The sequence below is a fragment of the Drosophila obscura genome, unplaced genomic scaffold (genome assembly GCF_018151105.1).
Source record: "Drosophila obscura isolate BZ-5 IFL unplaced genomic scaffold, ASM1815110v1 contig_17, whole genome shotgun sequence".
NCBI classification, from domain to species: Eukaryota; Metazoa; Arthropoda; class Insecta; order Diptera; family Drosophilidae; genus Drosophila; species Drosophila obscura.
The window spans coordinates 1,812,378-1,837,399 of record NW_024542757.1 but is presented as its reverse complement, the minus strand read 5'-3'; the positions used below and the strand labels follow the sequence as shown (position 1 = coordinate 1,837,399).

Below are 25,022 nucleotides of genomic sequence, written 5' to 3'. Positions count from 1 at the left end.
GACAGAACAGAACGAACAGATTGAACAGATTGAACAGATTGAACAGGTTGAAGAAGATGTTGAAGACAATAAGACAATTATAGAAATATACTTATATGATATGATGATATTGGCCTCGTCGCGTCTAGAGAGATGTACGCTCAAGTATGTAACTCCCCGACGCGTTGGGGTGGTAATCAAAGCCCATAGCAATAGCAGAGCAGAAACTTTATCCATTTACCATTCAATTTTTGAAACGATTAATCAACAATATACATACATATATATGAGAGATCAGAACAGAGATCATTAGCATTATCCTCACCTTCACTTATCCAAGAAAAAACCCATCCTGAAATCCTCGCAATCGCAATCGCAATAGAAACTGAAATCGAAACCAAATACCAATTACCACATATTACCATATATGGAATGGCAAGCCTACGTGTATAGTTTAATTGTTTACGCCACTATACATATATACATGAATGACCCTATATATACTATATACATACATATATACAGTATACAGTATATAGTATAACAAACCTATATACATAGCTCTACCATAATTATTGTACATCAATTATTGTCGTAGTGCTAAAGGCCCGAGCGAAATGCGCAACGGACTCGTGTAAATTTGATTGTATTAAAAAACACACACACTGAAACACTGCAAAGAGATGAATGAATACTTATATATATATGTAAACCATTATTATACCGTATGCAGGAAATTATGATTATGATTAATAAAGATATTTCAAGATTTAGTGCGTTAAGTTGAAGAAGAGCAAAACGAAACTCTCGAGTGTGTTTTTTTCTTAAAAACTTCTTTTCTAGATTCTATCCGGAATCTGCCCCCAATGTTCACACAGAAGGCTGGCACAGATGGCTGGCACGTTTCATCAGCTGATTTTATTGGATTCCGATAGACGACAATGTTTTTTTTTTTTTTTTTATATATTTGATTTGCCGGCCGCTTGGACCAAGGTTAGAGGCTGTCGAGAGCCAAAAATTCCCGATTAGGCTTATCACAGCGGGGAAAGTTTTGTTTTGTTTTTGCCATTTAAATAACATACACACATATGTATGATTAGACATGTGCAGAGTGGGGCTCGTCAGGAAATGGCATTGACACTTAAAGTAAAATCGTTAGTTTGTACGACAAAATAAACAGAAATAAAGAAATTGAACTAATAGTTTGACTTTTGATATTCGTGAGGTTCCATATTAAAAATACAACGATTATTAATAACCCCAATTTTACAATTGTATTATGGTAATATAATTATTATGGTGAAAGTACACCCATAGAGGGATTGCTGACCTTGGTGATCGGTAAGGCGATTTTATTGGAAAGAAGCATCGTAAACGGCATTGGCCTATAAATCCAGAGATGGAAAAGCCACTGCTGTACTCGTATAGCAGAAGTGCTGTAGTGGCGGTAAGTTCTGCTATCGATCGGGTGGCTGATAAGGGAACTACAGTATGGAAAGACAAATCAGAGAAGAGCACCAGACAGAAATGTGATTAGAGTCTCTGATCTGCGATGGCGTAACAGCAACTCCATCGATAAGAGTGGCGATTGCGAAAGACCTCCGCAGACCTGCCAGACAGGTATGTACTGTACGTTCGAGGGGGCGTGGCCCAGTGCCGCGTCCCGTCGCGTCGCGTCGTTTCTGGTGGCTTCGGGCGCATGCAGTGGGCGGCACGTAGCAAGCGACAACTGCAGCAGAGTCGGGCCTGCCTGGCCTGTCGTTATCTTATCAGGGGCAAAGGCAAAAACATTACGTCCCCATATGTTTCTGAACCGATTCAGATCGAAGCGAAGCACAAGAGCAGAGCACAGCACAGCAGAGCAGAGCAGAAAAAAGACACAAATCGAAACGAAAACAGAATTTTCATGTATGTTACTTGAGCGCAGCGCCCGGCGCAGAGTTTCAGTTTGGATTACTGTGGCAAAGCAGAAACAAGTGTGCCCCGCACAACGCCGATACGACAACATAACATTCAACATTCAGCAGTAGCTGAAGCGCAACAAGTTCCCTTGCCCAGAGATTGCCACGCTTCACGTTGCAAGTTGCACGTTGCACGCTCTGCGCGAAAGCGAGCGAGCCCCTCAATCAATTTGTTAAAAGTGCATTTGGTGCGGCCGCTGCAGGAAAGTTTATAAATAAGTAAATTCAAATTAAGTCTGCAATTTCATCACATTAAGAGTCGGCAAAAAACGCTGCGGAACGAAATAAATTAATTAAAGCAGCCATTAAATTGCAAGTGCGCGCCAAGTGAAAGCAGTTCGAGGGCCAACCGCCCACCCTGCCGCACGAACCACAATCAACGACGACAACAGAATGCTCCTCAAAGGCGTGCAGCTGCTGCGAGGCGGGTGAGTGAGTCTGACGGGGGGGAATATTTTGTGGGCCAAGAAATCAGGTGGGCCGAACCGAAAGCGTGCCATTAACAAATTGTGGTTGAATAAAGATTGGAGATGGGAGAGTACTGAACGATGAAATACTGTCACCCGTTGCCCTTGTAGCAGAATAAATATGTTGGACACTTTGAGATGCAGAAAAATGTTGAGGACTAATACGTATTTCTATAGAGTAGAGTTCTCCATCTTCTTCCTTTTTTGGCAGCTAATCTAACTTCGCCAATTTAATATACTCACCCAGCTACGGACTTACACGGTATAGGAATGACATTATCTGATCCACTTGTCTTACACGCCTTGGCATTGATAATCACACACTGTGCAAACTAATCCATCAAATAAAGTGCTCGTAGTAACCTACCCCAATTAGAATTTGATAGTTGCTGACCAGGGTTACCGTTCCCTTGATCGTTCCTATCGCATGGGGGAAAATTCCATGTCAAACAAGCAGAGTAGCGTCATCATCATGCATCCCAACAGATCCACAGCAACAACAGCAACCACAGCCACAACCATATCAATGTTAATGCCATCCATCTGCAGCGACAAGATCAATGCACCCACTCAGTGCCTGCCTCTCAACGACCAACAGAAGCTCTCATTCTCTCGCTGTCTCAATGATTGTGTTTTTGCCTCTTCTCTCGCGATTAAGCTCCACATCAAGTAGGCTGCAGACACTAACCATACAGTATATAGATGTGCCAGTTCATGCAACGAAAGTGGCGCAGCTGAGGTTTCAGCGTACGTTCCCAGGTCTTCGGCTCTGGGGCCGATCGCGTTCGGCTCTGGGATTGACCGCGTTCGGCTCACCCCACTTTTCCCATTCCTCATTTATGTTGCGGCAGGTCAGCTCAGATCGCTACATCAGCTGGCTGGCCACTCTCAAAACAAAACGAAAAACCAATTTCAGTTCAATCGGACAAAAATTGTAGAACCCACACAAGCACAGTATGTGAGAATACATGGCACACGCTCATTTACATAAACTGAAATCTCAAGCAAAATCGGTTTCGGCAGCTAAAAATTATTCTATGCATGCAATAATATATTTTGGAGTGTTACACGTACACACATAGATGCTTGCTGTCCGTCGGCTCGTGCCACGTCATGAGCCGAACGCGATCGGCCCCAGAGCCGAAGACCTGGGAACGTACGCTGAAAACTCAGCTTCGCAACTTTCGTGGCTAGTGCTGCAGATTAGCATTGCCTTGCATATGTAATTAATGAGCATGAACAATGATTGCCATTATTTACGTACCATTAAGAATATGTTTAGCTATGAATTTACTTAAAATAAGTCAGTAGTTATTTATAATACCGATATCGAATGAAGATAGACCCTCCTAGTGCCATACATCATTCTATTCCACCCATTCATAACTTAAACGATTGCTCTCTGATCGAAAAAAGAAACCGATATAATATAATGAGCCACTAGTGTAAAGCTCTTCCGATCGCTTTTGATCCAAGACTCAAACCAAACCGAAAGCTTCGCTAGTTAGTTGTGCGATTAATTACACACAAGCATGTTTGTGATTTTGTTATTGTGTTCGCTCTTATCAGTTCCGATCCTTCCTCCCCACTACCCCCCCACTCGCTTTTAATACGCTTGCAGAAAGTATTTTTATCGCAGGTGACATTTTGTTTCGAATTTGACTTTTTCATGCAAAATTTTTACAAAATCTATTTTAATATTATAGAACTTTAAATTACGGATCGATATGATTTAGAGCAGAAGTATGACACGGAACGTATGTGTATAATAATATGTATAATAATTCTGTACTTGTTCCTGTACGAAACAGGTCAGATGAAAATATGTCAAATAAATAATATGCAAGTCTTGCAAGGGCATCAAGACTTCGGCCTGGCTGACTTATCTTCTTTATTATTATTTTCGTTTTGTTGTGACTCGATTTCTTTGTCCTCTTTGTGCTTCTGGTTCGTTCGCTTTGTGCGTGTTGACTAATCAGACGAAATAAAAACAAAGCGCTGCATGTATGGGTTTTGGGGCCGCATGGCAACAAGTGAACTGGCCTGTTGCTGGCGTTACTTGACTGGTTCTTTTGTGGCTTCTGTTTTGATGGCCGATTCATGCGTTCATGGCGTGTTTCGGTATGGCCAGCAGCAGCAGCAGCGATCCAGCAGGCAAGTCTGTGTGGGAGGTGAAGGAAGGGGCAGGCAGCTGCATAGCTGCACCAGATAATTCCCATTGCTACTCCTATCATTGTTTCCATATTCTGATTGAGGTATCCGTATCCGCCAGATGCTTTTGCCGATTCGCATTGACAGCTTTGTTTTGAGCAACTTCAGCCCGACGACCCCCGACGCTGTGTGCCTGCCATTCATTGATGATAACCTTTAGACACAGCGACGACAACGGCAACGACACCATCGAAGCGGCAAAGACAACAACACAAATATTATTGTTGACGCTGAATTCTGGCCGAGCCCCCCCCAACAATACATTCAATCCCAATAATAAATAGCATTACTTATGCACGACACAAATCAAAAAAATAATCTTAAATATGATGGTTTCTATGTCTAGCAGTGTACTGCAGGCACGCGCCATCCTGCCCCGCCCCATAATGGCTTCCTCAGCCCCAACTCCCACATCGATCAAAGCATTTGGGGCGCGATACCTAGCAACATGGGAAATATATTTGTAGCTTACTGTGATTCCAATATCAGTTAATTGTTTGTTTACTACGTAGTGCCACAATTCCTGGAAATTCCTATTGGACCCCCCCACTTAGATAAGATAATTTGGCAATCAATAGTGTGGGGGCATACACGCATAGGCATATGAGGTGGCGCATCCGATGATGACGCTCCGCTTGTAATGATCCCAAAAACTGAGTCATCCCAGCTGTAGTCAAGCAGCATTAATTCCATTACATCCATATAGACTTTATTCCCTGCTCCAGTATTCTAGTCTTCCATGGAAGAGACTAGAGCTGAGCTGCGTATGTCCATTACCTTATACACCAACACATTATGTGACTCGCGGAACAGTTTAATCTACATTAGAGCGTGGGCCGTCTGGGTCTGGGGGCCCCGTCCTTATCAGGTGGTAAACAAAATTCAAGCGAATCGATGCCTTTTCGTGGACTTTGATATGCGGTAATGAGCTTGTTCTATACCCAGAGTGTCGCTACCAATTAATTCCAGTTCCAACCTGCATCGGTTTCCTGCTTCAATTTCTGCGCAGTGGGCCATGGTTATATGAATCGACATACCATGGTAAATAATAGCTGGCAGAAGGGTATACATATACTCGTACTCGTATGATTAATTGGATATTTTTAGAAATTTCCTCTATTTGTTTTTTTAGACAATCATAAACAGTATATATGACGCCTATCATAATGGGTCAGTGGAAATGTTTCGAAGCGTCAGCCGTAGTAGTTTCTAGTTTGAAATAGAAAAACGATAAGATAAGGGAATTTCCTCGTGATCAGTTCCCACGTCACCATTACATTGTCAGCCATTCGATTCAAACGATTAAAGAAAATAAGTTCTTCAATTTCCTTGATATTCGATGGGGAGTTGCGTTGTTCAGACGATAGCTTCGCCCTCGATAAGGACTCAGGGGCGAGCCTTCTTCTGATTGTGGGTTCCTGTCCTTCGTCTCTATTTTGTTGAGTGCTTTATCATTAAATCGAATATAAGGCGCACGGCCAAGGCTATTGAACCCCTTCTCATGTAAACACCAGTCTTGAGAAGTACCAGAAGTACGGTTCCGCTTCCAAATGTATCTTTTTGTTGTGGAAAATCTATTGAATCAGCTGACATGCTTAAGGTCTGTTGCCATGTGTCGGGAGATATGTATCACTATTTATACGTTTTCCATATAAATAAACTATAGGAAACACGCGCCGTTGTTCGTACGTTGTTTTCGCATTAAAAATAAAAGAAAAACCCACCATGGACAGAACGGAGCGTGCAATACCCTAGCCAAATTCCATTCAATCATTGAGATGTTCCAAGCGCTTGCTCTGGTGAGGAATACTCTTTCTCAGGGCAAATAAACTGCGAGATACAGCAACAGAGCGAAGCGGTCAACCAGCATCCGTGGCGTCATGGGGACAGAAATGAATGATACTATGTTAAGACATATTCGCGCTCTCATTTCACGGCGTAGCACTGTTCTCTGTTATCACCCGAAATAGACCCCTCCTGGCTACGCAGCAGTTTCGGTGTGCCAAGGGAGCGGCGCGTGGCCCTAATCAAGTACCGGAAAAGTCGAGTGCTGCCCAAATAATTAGCTGCTAATGTCAACAGCGATCTGTACGCACTTGGCACGCTGATAGTCCGCTTTAATTTGGACTGAAGCGGTTTAGCGGAGGGCTATCAGTGCCGTGCCCCAATAAATAGAACTCGACAAACTTGTACTATTTGACTAGCCATGCCTACTTAGTGGCACTCAAATTGCAGATAAAATTGGCACACTAAAATCGTAGATAAAACCCAGACCAGACACGGGCCAGCAAATAAATAAACAAAGTTTAGCCAGAGAGTGCTGAGTGTTTAGGTTTTATTTGTACAGAGACATCAATGCTTCTAGTCCAGAATTGGCATAGCCAAGGGCAGTCAGTCATGGCTAAATGGATGTCATTTAGTTAATCATTCACCTCACTGGCAAGCATCTTATGACATCTTCTATCATAGAAACCAGGCCACCTCACCACCTCACATTCCGTGTTTTTGGAGCACCTTCCACCCATCGGTATATGTGGAACACGCGGCGGAGGAACTGCGCAGTTCCGAAATTATAAAACATATGTACATTTATTTGGCTGTATTTCTTCAGCTAGCTTTAGCAGCCCCCAGACAGTCGCTGTCTGTCTGTGACGTCACGGAATGGAGGGCAACCCTGAACGCGTGTAAACTTATCGCTGAGACGGTAGAGTGGGTGGGGGCGAGGTTCGGTGACTTGCCATGGACTTTGCACTCTGTAAACCATCACAGAGAGAGAGAGAGAGAGGGAGAGGGGCTCTTGATTGTGTCTCTACAATAAGTTGACATGATGTTGGAGATATATGAGCAAGGGAGGGGGAGTACGGTTACGGGTACGGCTAGTCAGCCGGAAGTTGTATGTAAATGGGTATGTAGTCTACCTGCTCTCTTATCGCTCGGGGACACAAGTGCCCCAGCCAGCTGATGGCGCCGCAACCATAACAGAGAGCACAAAGATCGACGCTGGCTGACGAAACATTGCATCATTCCTCTCAGAGCAAGAGCAAGAGCAGCGCAGAGCAGTGCAAAGCAGTGCAGCCAGCAGATCTGATCTGGGTTCGCTTCTGATGAAAGTGACGCTGATGAAATACTCAGTGGAAACTCCCCTGCCATTCCCAGTCCACGTTCAAAAAGAGCTCGCTGTGCGAAATGTGCGGAGCAAGTTTCTCGATCCATCGAAGCTCTCAAAACCAGACCGACCATACGAACAGCTGAACAGCTGATCAGCCAGCAAGCAGGCAGCAAGCAGCCAGTTTGGTTTTTATTTTGTTTTTATTATGTATCTCTTGTCTTGGTCTTGGTCTTTATTTTATTGAGCAAACCGTCTGGCTTGCTGGCTGGCTGGCTGGCTCATGCCGTTGACTGTTTTTATGCGTGCCCACTTAGAATTTGAAATCACGTTACGATCACTCGCTACATTCGTGGTACAGTTGTGCTTGGCTCTTGTAGTGGCAGTGTCGTGCCCGAGCGACAGCAGCGCAGCTGTCGGATAGGCTGGTTGTGGGTGAAGGTCTTGGGCACTAGGTAGGACTAGGTAGGCACGGCACGAAGAAAACCCAACCCAACCCGACCTCTTTTCCCACTTCTACCTGTCAAATGGCTATTACCTAACTCTGCTACTGATACTGATACATATTACCCAACACCTTCTCAAACTTCCCATCTGTTCTTTTTTCCGCAGCAGCCTCGTGGGACCACCAAAGAGCTACAACTTTCGCCTGGTCTGCCGCTGCCTGTCCGTCCAGTATGGGGATGCCAAGGCCCTCACGCCCGCCGTCAAGCAGTACGTGGAGAGGTGCGTCGATCTGTGCAAGCCGGAGCGGGTGCACATCTGCGACGGGAGTGCGGGGGAGAGCAAGTTGCTGCAGGGCCTCATGCTGAAGCAGGGAACCATTCTGCCGCTGCCCAAGTACGACAACTGCTGGCTGGCCAGAACCAATCCGGCGGATGTGGCCCGTGTGGAGTCCAAGACGTTCATCTGCACCGAGCGCAGGGAGCAGACGGTGCCGGTGACTCCGAAGGCGACGCCCGGAACTCTGGGCAACTGGATCTCGGAGGCGGACTTGCAGGCGGCCATCGGAGAACGCTTCCCGGGCTGCATGAAGGGACGCACCATGTACGTGATTCCCTTCAGCATGGGACCCGTGGGCTCGCCGCTCTCGAAGATCGGCATCGAGATCACAGACTCGCCCTACGTGGTGGAGTCCATGAAGATCATGACGCGGGCCGGCAACCCAGTCCTGGACGTGCTCCGCGAGGGCGATGGCCAATTCGTCAAGTGTCTGCACTCGGTGGGCACTCCCAAGAGCGGCGTCCAGGTGCAGTCCTCATGGCCCTGTGATCCCGAACGGACGATCATCCTGCACAAACCCGCCGACAATGAGATCGTCTCGTACGGCTCGGGATACGGCGGCAACTCTCTGCTGGGCAAGAAGTGCTTCGCCCTGCGAATCGGCAGCACCATTGCCAAGCGCGAGGGCTGGCTGGCCGAGCACATGCTCATCCTGGGCATCACCAATCCCGAGGGAAAGAAGATCTACGTGGCAGCCGCCTTTCCATCCGCCTGCGGCAAGACCAACTTGGCCATGATGACGCCCAGCCTGCCCGGCTACAAGGTGGAGTGTGTGGGCGACGACATCGCCTGGATGAAGTTCGACTCGAAGGGCGTGCTGCGGGCCATCAACCCGGAGAACGGATTCTTCGGAGTGGCGCCGGGAACGTCGCGTGCCACGAATCCCATTGCCATGGACACGATCTTCCGCAACACGGTCTTCACCAATGTGGCCTCCACCTCCGAGGGCGGCGTCTACTGGGAGGGCATGGAGTCCGCTCAGCTGAAGGACTTGACCGTCACCGACTGGCTGGGCAAGCTCTGGTCGAAGGAGTCGGGCAAGCCGGCCGCCCATCCCAATTCCAGATTCTGCACACCCGCCACCCAGTGCCCCATCATTGACCCCGCCTGGGAGGACGGTGCTGGCGTGCCCATCTCCGCCATTCTCTTCGGGGGCCGCCGTCCCGCTGGAGTTCCACTGGTGTACGAGGCCCGCGACTGGACGCACGGCGTCTTCATGGGAGCAGCCATGCGGAGCGAGTCGACTGCCGCGGCCGAGCACAAGGGCAAGACGATCATGCACGATCCCTTCGCCATGCGGCCCTTCTTTGGCTACAACTTTGGGGACTACGTGGCCCACTGGCTGAGCATGGAGAAGAGGGGCACGGTGCCCAAGATCTTCCATGTGAACTGGTTCCGCAAGAGTGCCGAAGGCAAGTTCCTGTGGCCCGGATTCGGGGACAATTCGCGCGTCCTGGACTGGATCTTCCGACGGGTGCAGGGCGAGAAGTGCTTCGAGGATTCGCCGATTGGCCGGCTGCCCAGCAAGGACGCCCTGAACGTGTCCGGAATGGAGGGCGACGTGGATCTCGCCCAGCTCTTCGATCTACCCAAGGACTTCTGGCAGCAGGAAGCCCTCGAGATTGAGCGATACTTCGAGGAGCAGGTGGGCGGCCATCTGCCACGGCCCGTGGCCGAGCAGCTGACGGCGCTGAAGGCGCGTGTGGCCGACATGTGATGTGTGTGTTCCATAGGTTACTCTCTCCCCTAATCTCTAAGACCTAATTGCGTAAAATAAAATACAAAATAAAACGAAACGAAACGATTTTCTATATGCCAAAAATTCAACATCGAAGACTTGCTGGGACTGGGATCGGGATTGGGGCGTGGCCTGACATGCCATGCCATTCCATCGCTTATCAGTGTCCGCCGTGGCGGCGGAGGCCCGTCCGCAATTGGCGTAAACAAGCGTATAAATCCATAATGGCGTTTAACCTGAGTTATCAGACGATCGCGGCGATGGAAAACAAGCAAATAAAATGCCAAAAGAATCCAAAACAAAATTTCACTGAAAGAATGGTCAAAGGTTGCTGCTGTGGAACGGGTACCCACTCCGGGTTGCCAGGGCCTGATTATCGACAAGAGTGTGTGGTGTGATGTTCTCGGCTCGATAACGTTTGGTGGCATGAGCCTTCTTCTTGTGGTGGCAGGGAGAAGAGCAACTGCCCGGCGGGGGGCCTGTAAAACAGAACCCCTATGAAAATTTCCTGGTTGCTGCCAATCAAGATCCGGGTTACAGACAGTGCCAGAGCCAGTGCCGCTATATTTAGAAGGCTCGTCAGCTGATAACACAACGCCTGGCTGTCCCACATCGATCTCCCTGTGCTCCAGCCCAGCAGCTAGGGACTGTCTATTGACGTAAATTCACAAATGAGCTCGACTCGGCAGAAACGCGCTTGCTGTGTGGGGGAGGAGAGGATCAGATGGAGGAGAGGCAGAGAGCAGAACAGGATCGGTGTGGAGTGGAGTGGAGCGGAGACGACAGTTCCAGTGTCAGAGTCCAGCAATTAACGCCGATGATGAAGATTATCAGGCACAACTAGAAAAACAAGTCCATAGTTTATAAATAAACCCGCCAAACAAAAAACAAAAAAAAAAACGGAACGACGCGCGTGGATGTATTCGTCTCACTCTGCAACTGGACCAGTCGCACAGGGTGGGGCTTGGTCACAGGCGCAGCGCAGGGGTGGGGAGGGGAGGGGAGGGACTGGTTGGATTCCCCAAGGCTGATGGATCCAGCCAGTCAGTCAGTCCCTTCTGGGTCTAGGCTAAGTGAACGGCAGAACCGGATTTACAACGGTCTACCGATGGCTGCATGGGCACAAGCGGAGCAAGCAAAGTCACACCAACGGCATCATGGCACCTTCATTTATCCTTCCACGCGGCGAAAGAGCGAGAAAGAGATACAGAGAGAGAGGGCGAGTCAGCACATGACCAACGATGGTCGTGGCTATTCTTGGGCCTCCATCACCCGGACAGAGTCACATGAATGCGTCGGCCTCCAATCCGGCCATGGTCAACTAGCAGGCTTTAGAGGGAACTGGCAGAAATATCAACACACAAATTTTTCCGTCACCAAAAAAAAAATCGAGAGTATTTTCGATTTGGCACTGGTCCAAGGAGAAACAAATCGAATCGAATTGGATCGAATATGTGTGTGTGTGTGGGCCATGTGATGGCGTAGGAGGGCGCGTGCAGGGGCCTAGCCTACACTTAATGCACCGCAGATGGGACTCAGCTATGTATGGGGACTCTGCACAGCTGTTTCGCTTGCAGAAGAAACTGCTGTTGTCCCGGCCGTGAACCGCCACTCCCTTGCATCCTGGCAGCTATTTTTGTGCCAGGCACCGCTTCCAATAAAAACACACAGAAACATCCAAAAACAAAGTAATTAAATTAACAACGGGGAAAATGCTAAAAAATAACAACAAATGCCGCTGTTATCAATGAATGCTATTGGGGCCCGAAATCAGCGACAAACACTCTAGAAAATGCTCTACGGTACGGGTACGGCTACGAGTACTTGTGTGTCTCGGGCTAGCCAGCACCCCCCACTACACTCCATCCCATGTATCCCATGCTGTTGCCAAGTGCGGATACATACCCCCACACCGCTCCACCCGATCGTCGCCACCCCCTGCCCACTGCCATACCGGCTCGACAACGCGCGTCGTCGCTCTGCATCTATCTGGGTGAAAAACCAAAACAATCGGCGAGCCTCCCAACGTTCACCAATCAGCGCGTCCGCTGCCTGACCCTCTCTCGCTGTCGAGGCCTCTCTCGATCGGCTGGCAGCGTATAAAAGGCCGCGCGGGCTGGCAGCAGGCATCAGTTACTCGTGTCCGGAGTAAATGGAAAGATCAAGTGAAAAGTCTACTTTCAGTGGTCTGAGCATCAAGCTGTCATTTGACAAAAAGCTGTGGAAGAACATATGAAAAATCTGAAAACCACAAAACAAAAACACTAATTGTGATAATTAAACTATTGTGATAGCAGATTCGCTTATTAAATCAAAGAAGCAAGTGCCAAACATTTAGCCACGACTCCTAAAAAGCCATAAAAAGCAAAGCCAGAAATCTGTGCAGTTTATTCCAAAGTAAAGTCTTGAGGGAAATCAATCTATATAAAATAAAACAAAAAACAAAAAACAGCAGCAACATGCCTGAGCTCATCGAACAAAGCAAAGTTATGTAAGTACATGCTCGTATCTGGCTGGCCCCCAGGAAAAAAGAGGCCACGCACACAGAAAATCCACACCACACCGCACACTCCTTCTGCCCCTGCCCCTGCCCCTTCCACTGACCGTGCAGCATGCCTGCGGATATTTTATTTTTATAACAAATTTGCAATGCGTGAAAATTGTGATAATTGCATTTAATGAGAACAATAATAGTTGCATAAACGAAAACTGTCATAATTAATGCGGCGTCGCCTCGCCGTTCCACTCATTCAATTGTGTAAATATGTGAAAAGCACTTGATTAATTTCCCGTTTCCTTCTCCTCCTCCTCACTTACAGCTCCGCCAACGGTTGCGGTCTGCCACAGCTGCACAAGCTGCGCCAGGACAACTGCGGCCTGTACAGCCACATCCGTGGCATACCCATCTCGTACGGCGATGTCAACGCGCTCACAGCGGGCGTGCGCAGTTTCGTGGAGGAGGGGATCGCCCTGTGCCAGCCCGACCAGGTGCACATCTGCGACGGCAGCGAGCAGGAGAACAAGATGCTCATCAAGAGCCTGCTGGAGGCCGGCACCATCGTGGCCCTGCCCAAGTACGACAACTGCTGGCTGGCCAGGACCAATCCGGCCGATGTGGCCCGCGTCGAGTCCAAGACCTTCATCTGCACGGAGCAGCGCGAGGAGACGATTCCCACACCCCTCGACGGCGTCAAGGGAACTCTGGGCAACTGGATCTCCCCCGATGACATGGAGACAGCCATCCAGCAGCGCTTCCCGGGCTGCATGAAGGGTCGCACCATGTACGTGGTGCCCTTCAGCATGGGCCCCGTGGGCTCGCCGCTCTCGAAGATCGGCATTGAGCTTACCGACTCCGCCTACGTGGTGGCCTCTATGCGCATCATGACCCGCATGGGAGCCGCAGTGCTGCGCCAGCTGGCCAAGAAGGAGGAGTTCGTCCGAGCCCTGCACTCGGTTGGAGCCCCCGCCAATGGCCAGGTGGAACAGCCCTCATGGCCCTGTGATCCCGAGCGCACCATCATCCTGCACAAGCCCGCCGAGAACCTGATCGTGTCCTACGGCTCGGGATACGGCGGCAACTCTCTGCTGGGCAAGAAGTGCTTCGCCCTGCGAATCGGCAGCACCATTGCCAAGCGCGAGGGCTGGCTGGCCGAGCACATGCTCATCCTGGGCATCACCAATCCCGAGGGCGAGAAGAAGTACATCACTGCCGCCTTCCCATCCGCCTGCGGCAAGACCAATCTGGCCATGCTGAACCCCTCGCTGGCCGACTACAAGGTGGAGTGTGTGGGCGACGACATCGCCTGGATGAAGTTCGACTCGAAGGGCGTGCTGCGGGCCATCAACCCGGAGAACGGATTCTTCGGTGTCGCCCCAGGCACATCCATGGAGACGAATCCCATTGCCATGAACACCGTCTTCAAGGACACCATCTTCACCAACGTGGCCTCCACCTCCGACGGCGGCGTCTACTGGGAGGGCATGGAGAGCAGCCTGGCTCCCAATGTGCAGATCACCGACTGGCTGGGCAAGCCATGGAGCAAGGACTCCGGCAAGCCAGCCGCCCACCCCAACTCCCGCTTCTGCACCCCCGCCGCTCAGTGCCCGATCATCGATGGCGCCTGGGAGGATCCGGCTGGCGTGCCCATCTCCGCCATGCTCTTCGGAGGTCGTCGTCCGGCTGGAGTTCCCCTCATCTACGAGGCACGCGACTGGACGCACGGCGTCTTCATCGGCGCTGCCATGCGGAGCGAGTCGACTGCCGCGGCCGAGCACAAGGGCAAGACGATCATGCACGATCCCTTCGCCATGCGGCCCTTCTTTGGCTACAACTTTGGGGACTACGTGGCCCACTGGCTGAGCATGGAGAAGAGGGGCACGGTGCCCAAGATCTTCCATGTGAACTGGTTCCGCAAGAGTGCCGAGGGCAAGTTTATGTGGCCCGGATACGGCGAGAACTCACGCGTGCTCGAGTGGATCCTGCGCCGCATCAACGGCGAGTCCTGCTTCGTGGACTCGGCCATTGGACACATTCCCGCGGAGGGAGCCCTCAACCTGACCGGCATGAAGGAGCAGATCGATGAGAGCGAGCTGTTCTCGCTGCCCAAGGACTTCTGGTCGCAGGAGGTGCAGGCCATCCGCACCTACTTCGAATCCCAGGTGGGCTCCGATCTGCCAGCCAGCATTTACAGCGAGCTGGAGCAGCTTGCCACACGCGTCGCCGCCCTCTAAGTCAGCGGATGAGGAGAGCTGGGAGCTATCATGAGAATTTATCTTACCATCTTTACCCGCCCTTCACACCTGATCAGTGATCACCTGTCACACACACACCTGTCTCATACCCACACACATTGTTACACTTCCCCCTACCCCCCAATCGCTTCTCTATAATGTAAGCCGAAGACTTCCAGACTATTTATTTTATAAGCGAGTGTTAAGGCTAGCTTCTAAGTTGATATTTTAAAAACAAACCAAAATAAAACAAAGCAAAAACATATCCAAACAAAAAAACAAAGGAAGAATATTTATTGTTCCATCTGAAATGTTTCCTCAGAGCAAGAGGAACAGGCTCCTGCCATTAGAGCAGGTATCTCTGGGTATCTCCAGCCAACTCTTTTCTTGCTTGGCAATAATGTGGGCAACATTATGAGACCAGTAACGAAACACTTAATAATCTAATCTACCCCACCAGTTCATCTTCTGCAAGAGTATAGATTACTTTTTCTTGCCCGTAAACTCCTATGGTTAATCCCGACAAGCTTCAATCAAATACGAGCGAGTATTAGGTATATCTCATCTCAACTCTGTTGCATATGGCGGCTGGCTTCGACTCCGCTCCCTGTCCGTCTCCCAGGCACACGGAAGAGTGGAAGGAAGTAAGGAAGGCCAGCAGAGCTTTCACTTTCACTGAGCTTTCGCTTTCCGCCAGCCAGACAGCCAACTCGGGAGCCACCTGAACAGAACAGAACTCGGGCCGAGCTGGCTGCCTTGGGGAGCCACGCACAGTACAGTACACAGTTCAGCTCGAGCAGCGGCCGCTGCAGCTTCGTCCGCGCGGACAGTTTCGAGTGTGCGGCTACCGGAGGCGGAAACGGAAGTGCAAAGAACCGCAGCCAGCTCATCGTTGGCTTCGCTGTGTGTGGCTTCGCTGCGTGTGTGTGTGTGTGTGTGTGTGTGTCCAAACTGTTGCTCATCGTTGTGTGGGTGTTTGTTTTCGGTGCTAGTGTGTTGGTATTACGAGTGACAGTGACGGCGACGGCGACCAAGTCGTGTGGTGTGGTGTATGGTGGTCTGGTGTTGGACAATTAGTAAACTTCGCGTAGCAGACAAAATTATCCTGCAAATTGGTTGAAAATGGTAAACATTTAATGCTAATGCATCCCTCAAAATGTGTGAGTGAGAGACAGAGGGGGAGAGTGTATGTATGTATGTATACTTGCCTGTATACTTGGTGTGTGTGTGTGTGTGTGCTGGTATGCGTGTGTCTGGGTGGCTGGCATTTTGTAAGCTGCGATTTGACATGTTGATTTATGCGCTGCTCTCTTTGCTCGCTTTGTACCACCCTCCCTCCCTACTACTCCTCCTCCTCCTCCTGTATGACTGGGATTACGCGAGTCCTCGTTGTCATTGTTGCTGCCGCTGCTGCTCTCATTGTCGTCGTGTGGCACTTGTTGCGCGCTCGCAGGACATTCGCTTAATTGCTAATCCTCGCACCCAGACGCCTCTAATTACACGTAACTCCAGCTCGTCTGCACTGTCGTCGCTTTGTTTGTCTGCTCCTGCTCCAACTCCTGCTCCTACTGTTGCTTTTGCTCCCCCCCAACGGTTCAACGCTCAACAAATGACGCATACGTATATCCATGGACCCTCCCCCCCCCAGCAAGCATTTAAAGTGCAAATTGGCCGCCACACACTCTGTTTGTGCCATGATGGGCTCTGCTTTGGGCTAAATACCAGCCAGGAGGTCACTTAATATGCCATCAACATGAGATTTGCACAAATGGCCCAGGACCAGGACCAGGGCCAGGCCCAGGCCTGAGCTTCAAGAATTATGTGTTGCAATAAAATCGATGGATGGGAGCGGGCAATGAGTAGAGCGCCTCAAGTGGTGGCTAATGACCAAGCTGCGACGTGACTTTGGCCAGGATTTCTAATTTTCTGTTTGCCATTTGGAGTCGTTGGGCCGTCGCGACGGACCGCCGCGCCGTTCCCTGTGGCAGTAGCTGTCGCTGTGTCTGCCCCGCTAGTTAGGCAATGGTTTCTTGTCTTCTCCCACACACTCGCATACTCACACATACACACTGGATACACATACAAACAAGAGGCACGCACATGTGCGTGTAGCGTGTAGTGTCTAGCGACTTTAGTATACTTTGATCTAAGTGTTTTATGGACTTTTCTTGTTTGTTTTCTCGCACTATGCGCCCCACTCAAGTTTATTTTTACAGCAGAGACACAGATGGATGGAGATGGAGATGGAGAAAGGGTGCCAAAGGGAGAAAGATAGAGAGGGGAGGGAGCTTGTACCCTGTTGGCCAAGTTAATATTTGTACGGGGGTGGGGGTTGAGTTGAGTCAGTGGGGGTCGGCGGTCTGTTAAGTATGCGTTTAACGGGTGGCGGGCATGTAATTAAGCCAAGTTTTTCAAAGGGTTGTCCGAGCCATTTGCCAAAGAACTCATTTATGGCTGACGTCTGCGACCTAATGATGGTGAAACAAAGGTACAGAGAGAGAGAGAGTGAGAGTTGGTAGGGGCGAGTGCATGGCGAGTCATTACTCTTACCTCCCCTAAATAATGACGGTAGACTCTTACGAGTCGGACACTGCTGTGCTGCGATGTAAAAGGAGGTGCAAAAGGAAACTAAGGGAAAAACGGAAAACGGAAAAAAGTTGGCAGTGTGGCACCGCCATTGCAGGTCGTAGACCGCGCCACACAAAAGCCCAGAAGAGAAGCCATAAACCTGATTGAGGCTGGGGCTGAGGCTGAGGCTGAGGCAAGCCATTCCGGGGACACAAAGCAAACCTCTTTGGGTATGCAAATTGCTCTTAACCCCAGTCAAATCGGGCGCATATCGTTCCGGTGCTAGTCCCGGTCCCATGCATAACTTAGCATTGAGACTCGATTTAAAGTTGGCCCTGGCTGACATTCCATTAAAATTTCATTCTGTTTTGAATGATTGACCCAGTCGGACGGCGGGGAGATGTATTGTATTTTATTGTATTGTATTTCCTTAATAATTCACAAACGATTATTATGCTTATATAAGTTTACCTTTTTCACTGGGCGGGTCCTGCAGCCTGCTGCCCCAGGGGAGGGTCTTATGCGCGACTAATACAATAAGCTGGGGAGCCAATCTCCCGCCAGTCGATGCCGCCCTTTTCTGCTCAGACAATGGACCGGAGCAGACGGACCGAACTATTAAACATTTGAATGCCATCAGATCCGAGAGGGTTGGCTGCCCACTCCTACATAGCACAGGATTCGTATTGATTTGTGGCCCATCCAGCCTGTCTGCAGATTTTCGCATAACCAAAAAAAAAAAAAACTGTTGCCAGAGTGGAAGAGGAATAGAAACTGGCCTAGGGGAAAAGGTGAGCTCTGGACTCGCGCTTTGTTCTGTTTCGTTTCGTTTCGTTTTGTTATCATTTTATTTTTATCTGCCTCGACCCCCCTCTGCTCGCTATCCGGGGGCCAATGTCCGTCCGTTCGATTGGTTGCGGTGGCAACAGGCCATGGCATTACGTGAAACGGGAAAAGAAAGAAAACTGAAACGTAACAGAAAGTGTAACAACAAGTAGGAGGAAACCCCCCGACTAATTGATGCCTTGTAGGCTAAGTGGAATGCTCTTCTGGATGCAGCACAGCCACGCATCGAGTTAGCTGTGGGTGAATGTTGCTCTGTGGCAAGAACAGCCGAACTATGACTGGGGGCGAACCAATGTGTAAGGGGAGCTGGGGGACACAGCCAACAGGTAGGACACCGAATAAGAGGTATTATTGGCCTGCAGTTACACCTGTTTGCTGTTTGCACAACAGTATGGACACGTACGCACGCACCGTGCGCGACATATGTACACATATACACATGTGTGTGTGTGTGTTTGTGTGTGGGTGCTATTTGTACATCCGATAGACAGATAAATAATAATGGCCCGCAGGTTGGACGTGAACACAGAACACCGACAAGCCGGTCGACAAACAGTTGAGAGTCACATTTCGAGCTAAGCGGATACCGAGGCGAGGCAGCAGGCCCGCACACGTGTCCTGTCCTGTCCTGTACTGTCCACCCCAGCAGGTGGAGAACGAGGGGAAGCCAGCTGCCACCCCCCCACTGCAATGGGATACTTGAAGTGCTGCGCGGTGTACGCGAGTCGATATAATGGCACTGTGAGTACTTGCAACGATGTTGGCCCGCGGGGACCAGGCGGCACCTCTGCTCGGCCATAAAACTAAAGTGGACCAGTGGCCTGGGTCCGCTCGTTTCAGTGAATACTAAACTCACTCAGCAGTTCGATTGAACTTTGAACGACAGGGGAAACAGGGCGGACACTTGTTGCCTCGCTGCTGATGGCCAGTCTTTAGCGTACAGCAAAAGGCTCTCTTGGGCGGAAAAACAAAGCAGGTTCCAGTACATTCCGCTGAGAGAGCAGAGCAGAGCAGAGCAGAGCTATTGTTTCCACAGCATCTGCATATCAATCAAGCTGAAATGTAGGCAACACTTTCCACACGCACAGAGACTGCTCGCTCGCTCAACTTTAATGGCTGCGCACCCCCTGCCCGTCCACCCACCCAACCAAACCACTTCAAGCTGGTAAATCCCATTAGAGAAGTTTGTAGCGAAGGAAGCTCTCGTGTAGTGTCGTGGCGTGGGTGTATTCCGCAAACAAACCGAATACCAAGAACTTTCACGCAAACAACGCAAACCGCAAGAGACACAGACGAGAGGAGTGGGTGCAATGGGCGGGTTTTTCGGAACTTTTGCATAAGCTAATGGGGAATGTGTGTTGGCAAGTGCTGATGCTGGAACGGTAATTGGAGCAGCAGCCACTTACGCCACCAGCCACCAGCCACCAGCATTTCCGAAGATACGAGAACGCACAGTTAACACCAAATGAACCACTTGCTCTGGCTCTGGCTCGGACTCTGGCTCTGACTCTGTGGGTGCAGGTCTATTTCCAGCTCCCTTGGAGCTGCACCGCACCCCACCCCAGGGGTGGTTGCGGTTGACTTGTGGGCGTGGGTGTGGACAGCTGGGGGCGGGTGTGGACGCAGTTCCGCTGTCTGGTCGTTATGATTGCTGGTTTCTATGGGGCAGCTTTTCATTACTTTGATTAAATAGAGATAAAACCATAAATTATGTTTACTTTCTGGCCATTTAGGCAAAGTATCCGAAGGGGGGGTGTCCATGTGTGTGTGTGTGTGTGTGTGTGTGTGAGTAATGGCCCATGGTATTTACACACGAGTTGTTGGCCAGGGGCATCTACTGACACAGCCATCAGTATAAGCATTACCGAGCTCATTCTCGTCTCCTTATCTCGTGATACTCTGATGCATAGGAGGAGCACTGAAATGGCACAGCAGCAGCGCAGCTGGGACGAGGGAGCCAGCGGAGGTGGTGGCTACAGGCAGCAGGCGGGCTTCGGTCCGCAGCACAAGTCAACGGCAAGGACGGCCAGCAATCCATTGCCGAGCAGAGGAGCCACTCCCAAGGCGCCCAGGTAAGAATAAATCTCCTCCAGGGTGGCATCCACAGCTACTCTACTCTACTCCACACTCCATTTTAGGCCCTACCATCCGACACCGCCCTCGGTATATGCAACGCCCCTGGTGACGGGTCCGCGCAGTCCGAGCTATGGCTACGGCGGGGGATACGAGGCGCCCAGGAGTCCCAAAATCACGACATCCTTTGCCAGCGACAGCTGCGACGACGGGAGCAGCTCCACGCCCAGCTCCTACTACCAGACGCCGCCCTCGGGCTCCATAGATGACTCCTACTCGCTGCTCAGCGGCCGCACGACAGCCGCCCGCACTCCCAATGCGCCGTGCAAGTTTGTCTTCGATGCCGTGAGTCCCAGTGCCGGAGCGGAGCACCCCACCTTCTCCAAGAAGTTTGAGTACTACGAGCCCTTCTCGCCGGATGGGGGACCCGAGTACTATGAGCCGCCCAGCTCGCCGCGTCGCCAGGGCTCCAAGAAGCTGATGAGGAGCAAGCTGCCGCTCGAGCCGCTGCCTCTGGTGACCACAACGGGCGTAGGCGATGGCAGCAAGCGGCGGCACGACGAGTGGGAGCTGCCGGTGATCAGCAATATCGATGTGGGCTCCCGAGCCGGAGCAGGGGGAAGAAGAGGCGGCTACTATGGGCTGAAGCGCGACTCCTGCGTGACCGAGTGCACCCAGCTGTCCATGGAGTCGGGCGAGACGTGCACCCAGCACACGAACAGCACCCAGGTGACCCACACCACGACAAGCTTCAGCTTCACGGACCCGGAGCACAGTCAGCAGCAGCAGCAGCTGCAGCAGCAACTACATCGCCAGCGGCGCCACGCCATCAACATCACCTCGAATCCTGGCTACCAGGTGCTCCACAGCTCGCACTCCACGCTGGACCGCACATGCTCCGACAGCGTCGTCTCCCTCCGCTATCGCAAGTCCACCAGCGACCTGACCCAGGATCCGGATCACGAGCTGAGCGGCTGCAAGCCACCCAAGCCGGCCAAGGCGAAGCGCGAGGTGGTCGAGCACAAGCCCCGCCGCAGGGGCAGCTCCAAGGGAGGCCTGGCCCTGCTCGCCAGTCGCCGCAACTCACGGGACTCCATGAAGAGCGCCTGCTCCAATGCGTCCATCGTGTCCAACGATGATGTTGGCCCGCTGGCCTTCCAAAGCTCCAATCGTGGACGTCAGCGGAGAACGTCGAACTTTCTCGAGCTGCCAGGTGAGTGGCAGATCCTTAGTCTCTGGTCCCAGTGCAACCTTTGAAACGGGGTCACCTTCCCCCCTCCCCCGTGCAGTTCCCGACCACATTCGGCCGCGAGTCTGCTCTCTGCCGGAACGCCCGTACAATCCGCGGGCCAGCGACGATCTCTACCGACTGCGTCACTTCTCCATCAGCAAGGGGAACGTGGTCAACTGCGGCGATTCGATAATCTCGCGCCGTTCGCGGAGCAACACGAGCGTCAACTCGACCAACAGCAGGGCCAGCGAGAGGTCCCCATTCGAGGGCAGCTGCTGTGGCGGCGGATATGCCAACGTGGACTCCCTGCCGGTGTCCTCGGACGAGTCGGACAACCTGGAGCCGCCGCCTGCAGCCCGCTACCGCGTGGTGATGCTCGGAGATGCCGGCGTGGGCAAGACGGCGCTGGTCAACCAGTTCATGACCTCGGAATACATGCACACCTACGATGCGAGCCTAGGTAAGTGTTGGGTGCGAGGGTCGCCAGGAGATGAGCGGCCTGCCTGCCTGTCTGTCTGTCTCTTGGGCCGGATCGCAGTGAGTAGAGAAACGTACCCGTAGCTGGAACCTATGTGTGTCTGACCCCTAGCTTCCCAGCTTCCACTTGCGTCTTTAGAGTTTAATTCTGATCTGAGTTTTAGACGATGAGTTCGGCGAGAAGACGGTCAGTGTGCTGCTGGATGACGAGGAATCGGACATGGTCTTCATCGACCATCCGAGCGTTGAAATGAGCGTCGAGAACTCCCTCTCCACCTATGAGCCGCACGGCTGTGTTGTCGTATTCTCGGTGGTCGACCGGGGCACGTTCCGTGTGGCCGAGGAAATCATCAATTATCTGTGGCAGGAGAAATACACCAAGGACAAGGCCGTTATTCTCGTGGGCAACAAGGCGGATCTGGCCCGTGCCCGGCTTATCACATCACAAGGTAACGCACATAATTCCTGCTTCTTAATTATGATGGCTTGATTTCATTTCGTTCTCCCTCCCCCCACTCTTTGTTGCTACTCCATTTGTTTTTGTCCATTTCCCCAGAGGGTAAGGCCCTGGCCGCCTCACGCGATGCCAAATTTATCGAGACTTCAAGCGGCATACAGCACAATGTCGATGAGCTGCTCGTCGGCATATTGAAGCAGGTGAGTGGCCCAAAGCGGGTGCAGGCCCATGGAAGGTGCAGGCTTGGGGACTGTTCTGTGGGCTGCGGTTATTTCAGTTTAGGTGCGAAATACACGCAACCCCAGCGATGCATGGGGCAAAGGTGGTGCAGGAAACAAAGTTAAATGGATATGCCGAGACGAGCCGAGCCGAGTCGAGTCGAGCCGAGCCGCCGTCTGCCCCAACCCATCCAACACACCAGTGTGACCCAGACGGCGCGGCAAATCCATTTAACTTTATTCCCTGCACAATTGGGTGGGGTTGGGGTTGGGGTGCGGGTTGTGGGGGTTTGATGGGTGGTGTATCCTTCCGGATCGGTTCACTAATTAATGAAAATTGAGCTGCCTGCGAGTGACTCAAACGGAAACCTGGCCGGTTAACGTTAACCAGATTAAAGAAGGTTCTCTCGCCCGCTCTCTCATCCAACTAGATGCGCCTGAAGGAGGTACGCGAGAAGAAGGCTACCCAGTCGAAAATGAAGCACTCTCGCACCCACATATCACTGCATCTGGCCAAGGAGATACTGCAGAAAATCTGCCTCAGCGACATATCCAAGTCGAAGAGCTGTGAGAATCTCCATGTGCTCTAAGAATAAGAATCCCACCGCCACATACATATATACACACATACATACATACATATGTATGTATGCCAAGCCAAGGAGGAGGAACGGACGGAGGAGCCCACTGTCGATGTCTTCTTTTCGGGGCATTCCTGTGAATAAGCTAAAATTATGCCACAGAGCAGGAGCACTGTGCAAAGAAGAATTTTATCAAAAGCGGCAGGCGGAATATTTTGAATGCCATTCAGATTAGCCGGAGGGAGGCAGGCCAAACGGGGGGCCCACGCTTTTGTTATGTTTTTTTTTATTTTTTTATTTTCTACGTCGCCATCGCCAGGCCCCAAGAATATTGAAAGTTCAATGTTAGGTCGCCGCTCCTCCCATTCCCATTCCCATCTCTCGCATCCGCATCCCCTTTGCCGTGGCCATTTCGCGCAAGTCATTGGCGGTGGTCAGGCCTCCGCGGGCAGCGATTATTCGTTTGTTTATGGCGGATGTTTCGATTAGCTTATCGTGCCCAGACGCACCCACTTTCGGGTGGTGCTGTTGGCCTTACTGATAAGATAAGCGGCGACCCAGCGACCCAGCGACGCGTGTGCAGCCTCCACTCAGAAGCAGCAGCAGAAGGGGAGCATCACAAACACATACACAAACATTACTAAGAGTAGTCCCTAAGAATATATGTATGTGTACATTAATTATATATGCATGTGTACTTATTATGTGTTCCAATGGAGATTAATTTCAAATACAATAATGTGCTGTCAATTGAAATAGGGGACGCTGTAGGAGCAGCCTCAAGCAGAGCAGCTAACTTTATAGAAGTTGATATACTTATACATATATACAGACTACAGCTACAGACTACAGACACAGATACAGATATACTATACCAAAAATATATCCAATAATTGTGAGCTATATATTTATTGTCTAGACTAAGGGATGTCTACTCCTCGATCTGCTCTGCAAGAACTCTTCCAATTGACTTTTCGTCTCATATCGGATTGACTGTTGAATGTTGACTGTTGTTACCTACTATAATATATAATAGAATAAAATAAAATATAAGTCTAAGCCTAAGAGCAAATACAATTTAATCAAAGCATCTAGCTCGTATACGTGTATACATAAACATACATACATGCATACATGTGTATGTATACATATGTATTTATGAATGTAATTGGAGAACACTTCTAACTCTTCTAAACTCATACGCTTATATTTGAAAAATACCTTTACAAAATGCGAAAAAAAAAAAAAAAAACAAGCAAAACAAATCAAACTAAAACCTAACTAAACTCTTAACTATTTTCATATGCAAACTTACACATTAGGGAGAGCGGGAAAATTGCGCTGGTAAATTAGGTCAGGGCAGGAACAGGAGCCGGGAAACACACTCGACAACCCAAAAACCACTCATATTTGTGTTCAGGCCCGCTTTTCCATGCTTCCCCATTCACTCCTTCCAGCCATGCTTCCCATGCCCATGTCGAGTGCACTTTATCATTTTTAACATTTACGCAAAAACCATAAAATCAAAACGAAAAAAAAACTTGTCTCGTAAAAGTTTTGAATTTTTTGCACAGAGAACTTTCCTCCTCCCCCCT

General features: G+C 50.4%; 3 protein-coding genes across 7 annotated transcripts; all 3 read left to right on the top strand.

The window, feature by feature from the left end:
- Nucleotides 1-1,932: 1,932 nt before the first annotated feature.
- On the top strand, nt 1,933-10,299 carry LOC111081047 (phosphoenolpyruvate carboxykinase [GTP]). 3 transcript variants are annotated; one of them, XM_022376967.2, is made up of 2 exons: nt 1,933-2,368; nt 8,340-10,299. In XM_022376967.2, exons 1-2 carry the CDS (start codon nt 2,334-2,336, stop codon nt 10,222-10,224), a joined length of 1,920 nt encoding a protein of 639 aa, XP_022232659.2. In that variant the 5' UTR covers nt 1,933-2,333; the 3' UTR covers nt 10,225-10,299. The 3 variants fall into 3 exon arrangements, with proteins under 3 accessions (XP_022232659.2, XP_022232658.2, XP_041448023.1); XM_022376966.2 differs by having other exon boundaries at nt 8,337-10,299; XM_041592089.1 differs by lacking the exon at nt 1,933-2,368 and adding an exon at nt 8,109-8,179 and having other exon boundaries at nt 8,337-10,299.
- Nucleotides 10,300-12,375: 2,076 nt separating this feature from the next.
- Nucleotides 12,376-15,241, top strand: LOC111081043 (phosphoenolpyruvate carboxykinase [GTP]). The gene is made up of 2 exons (XM_022376963.2): nt 12,376-12,736; nt 13,065-15,241. The coding sequence occupies exons 1-2, from the start codon at nt 12,705-12,707 to the stop codon at nt 14,974-14,976; spliced, it is 1,944 nt and encodes a 647-aa protein (XP_022232655.2). The 5' UTR covers nt 12,376-12,704; the 3' UTR covers nt 14,977-15,241.
- Nucleotides 15,242-15,772: 531 nt separating this feature from the next.
- LOC111081042 lies at nt 15,773-23,986 on the top strand. Of its 3 annotated transcripts, none has more exons than XM_022376962.2 (7): nt 15,773-16,101; nt 20,301-20,462; nt 20,529-21,676; nt 21,753-22,154; nt 22,330-22,620; nt 22,728-22,828; nt 23,278-23,986. In XM_022376962.2, the coding sequence occupies exons 2-7, from the start codon at nt 20,314-20,316 to the stop codon at nt 23,434-23,436; spliced, it is 2,250 nt and encodes a 749-aa protein (XP_022232654.1). In that variant the 5' UTR covers nt 15,773-16,101; nt 20,301-20,313; the 3' UTR covers nt 23,437-23,986. The 3 variants fall into 3 exon arrangements, with proteins under 3 accessions (XP_022232654.1, XP_022232653.1, XP_022232652.1); XM_022376961.2 differs by lacking the exon at nt 15,773-16,101 and adding an exon at nt 18,917-19,131 and having other exon boundaries at nt 22,336-22,620; XM_022376960.2 differs by lacking the exon at nt 15,773-16,101 and adding an exon at nt 18,917-19,131.
- Nucleotides 23,987-25,022: the final 1,036 nt, after the last annotated feature.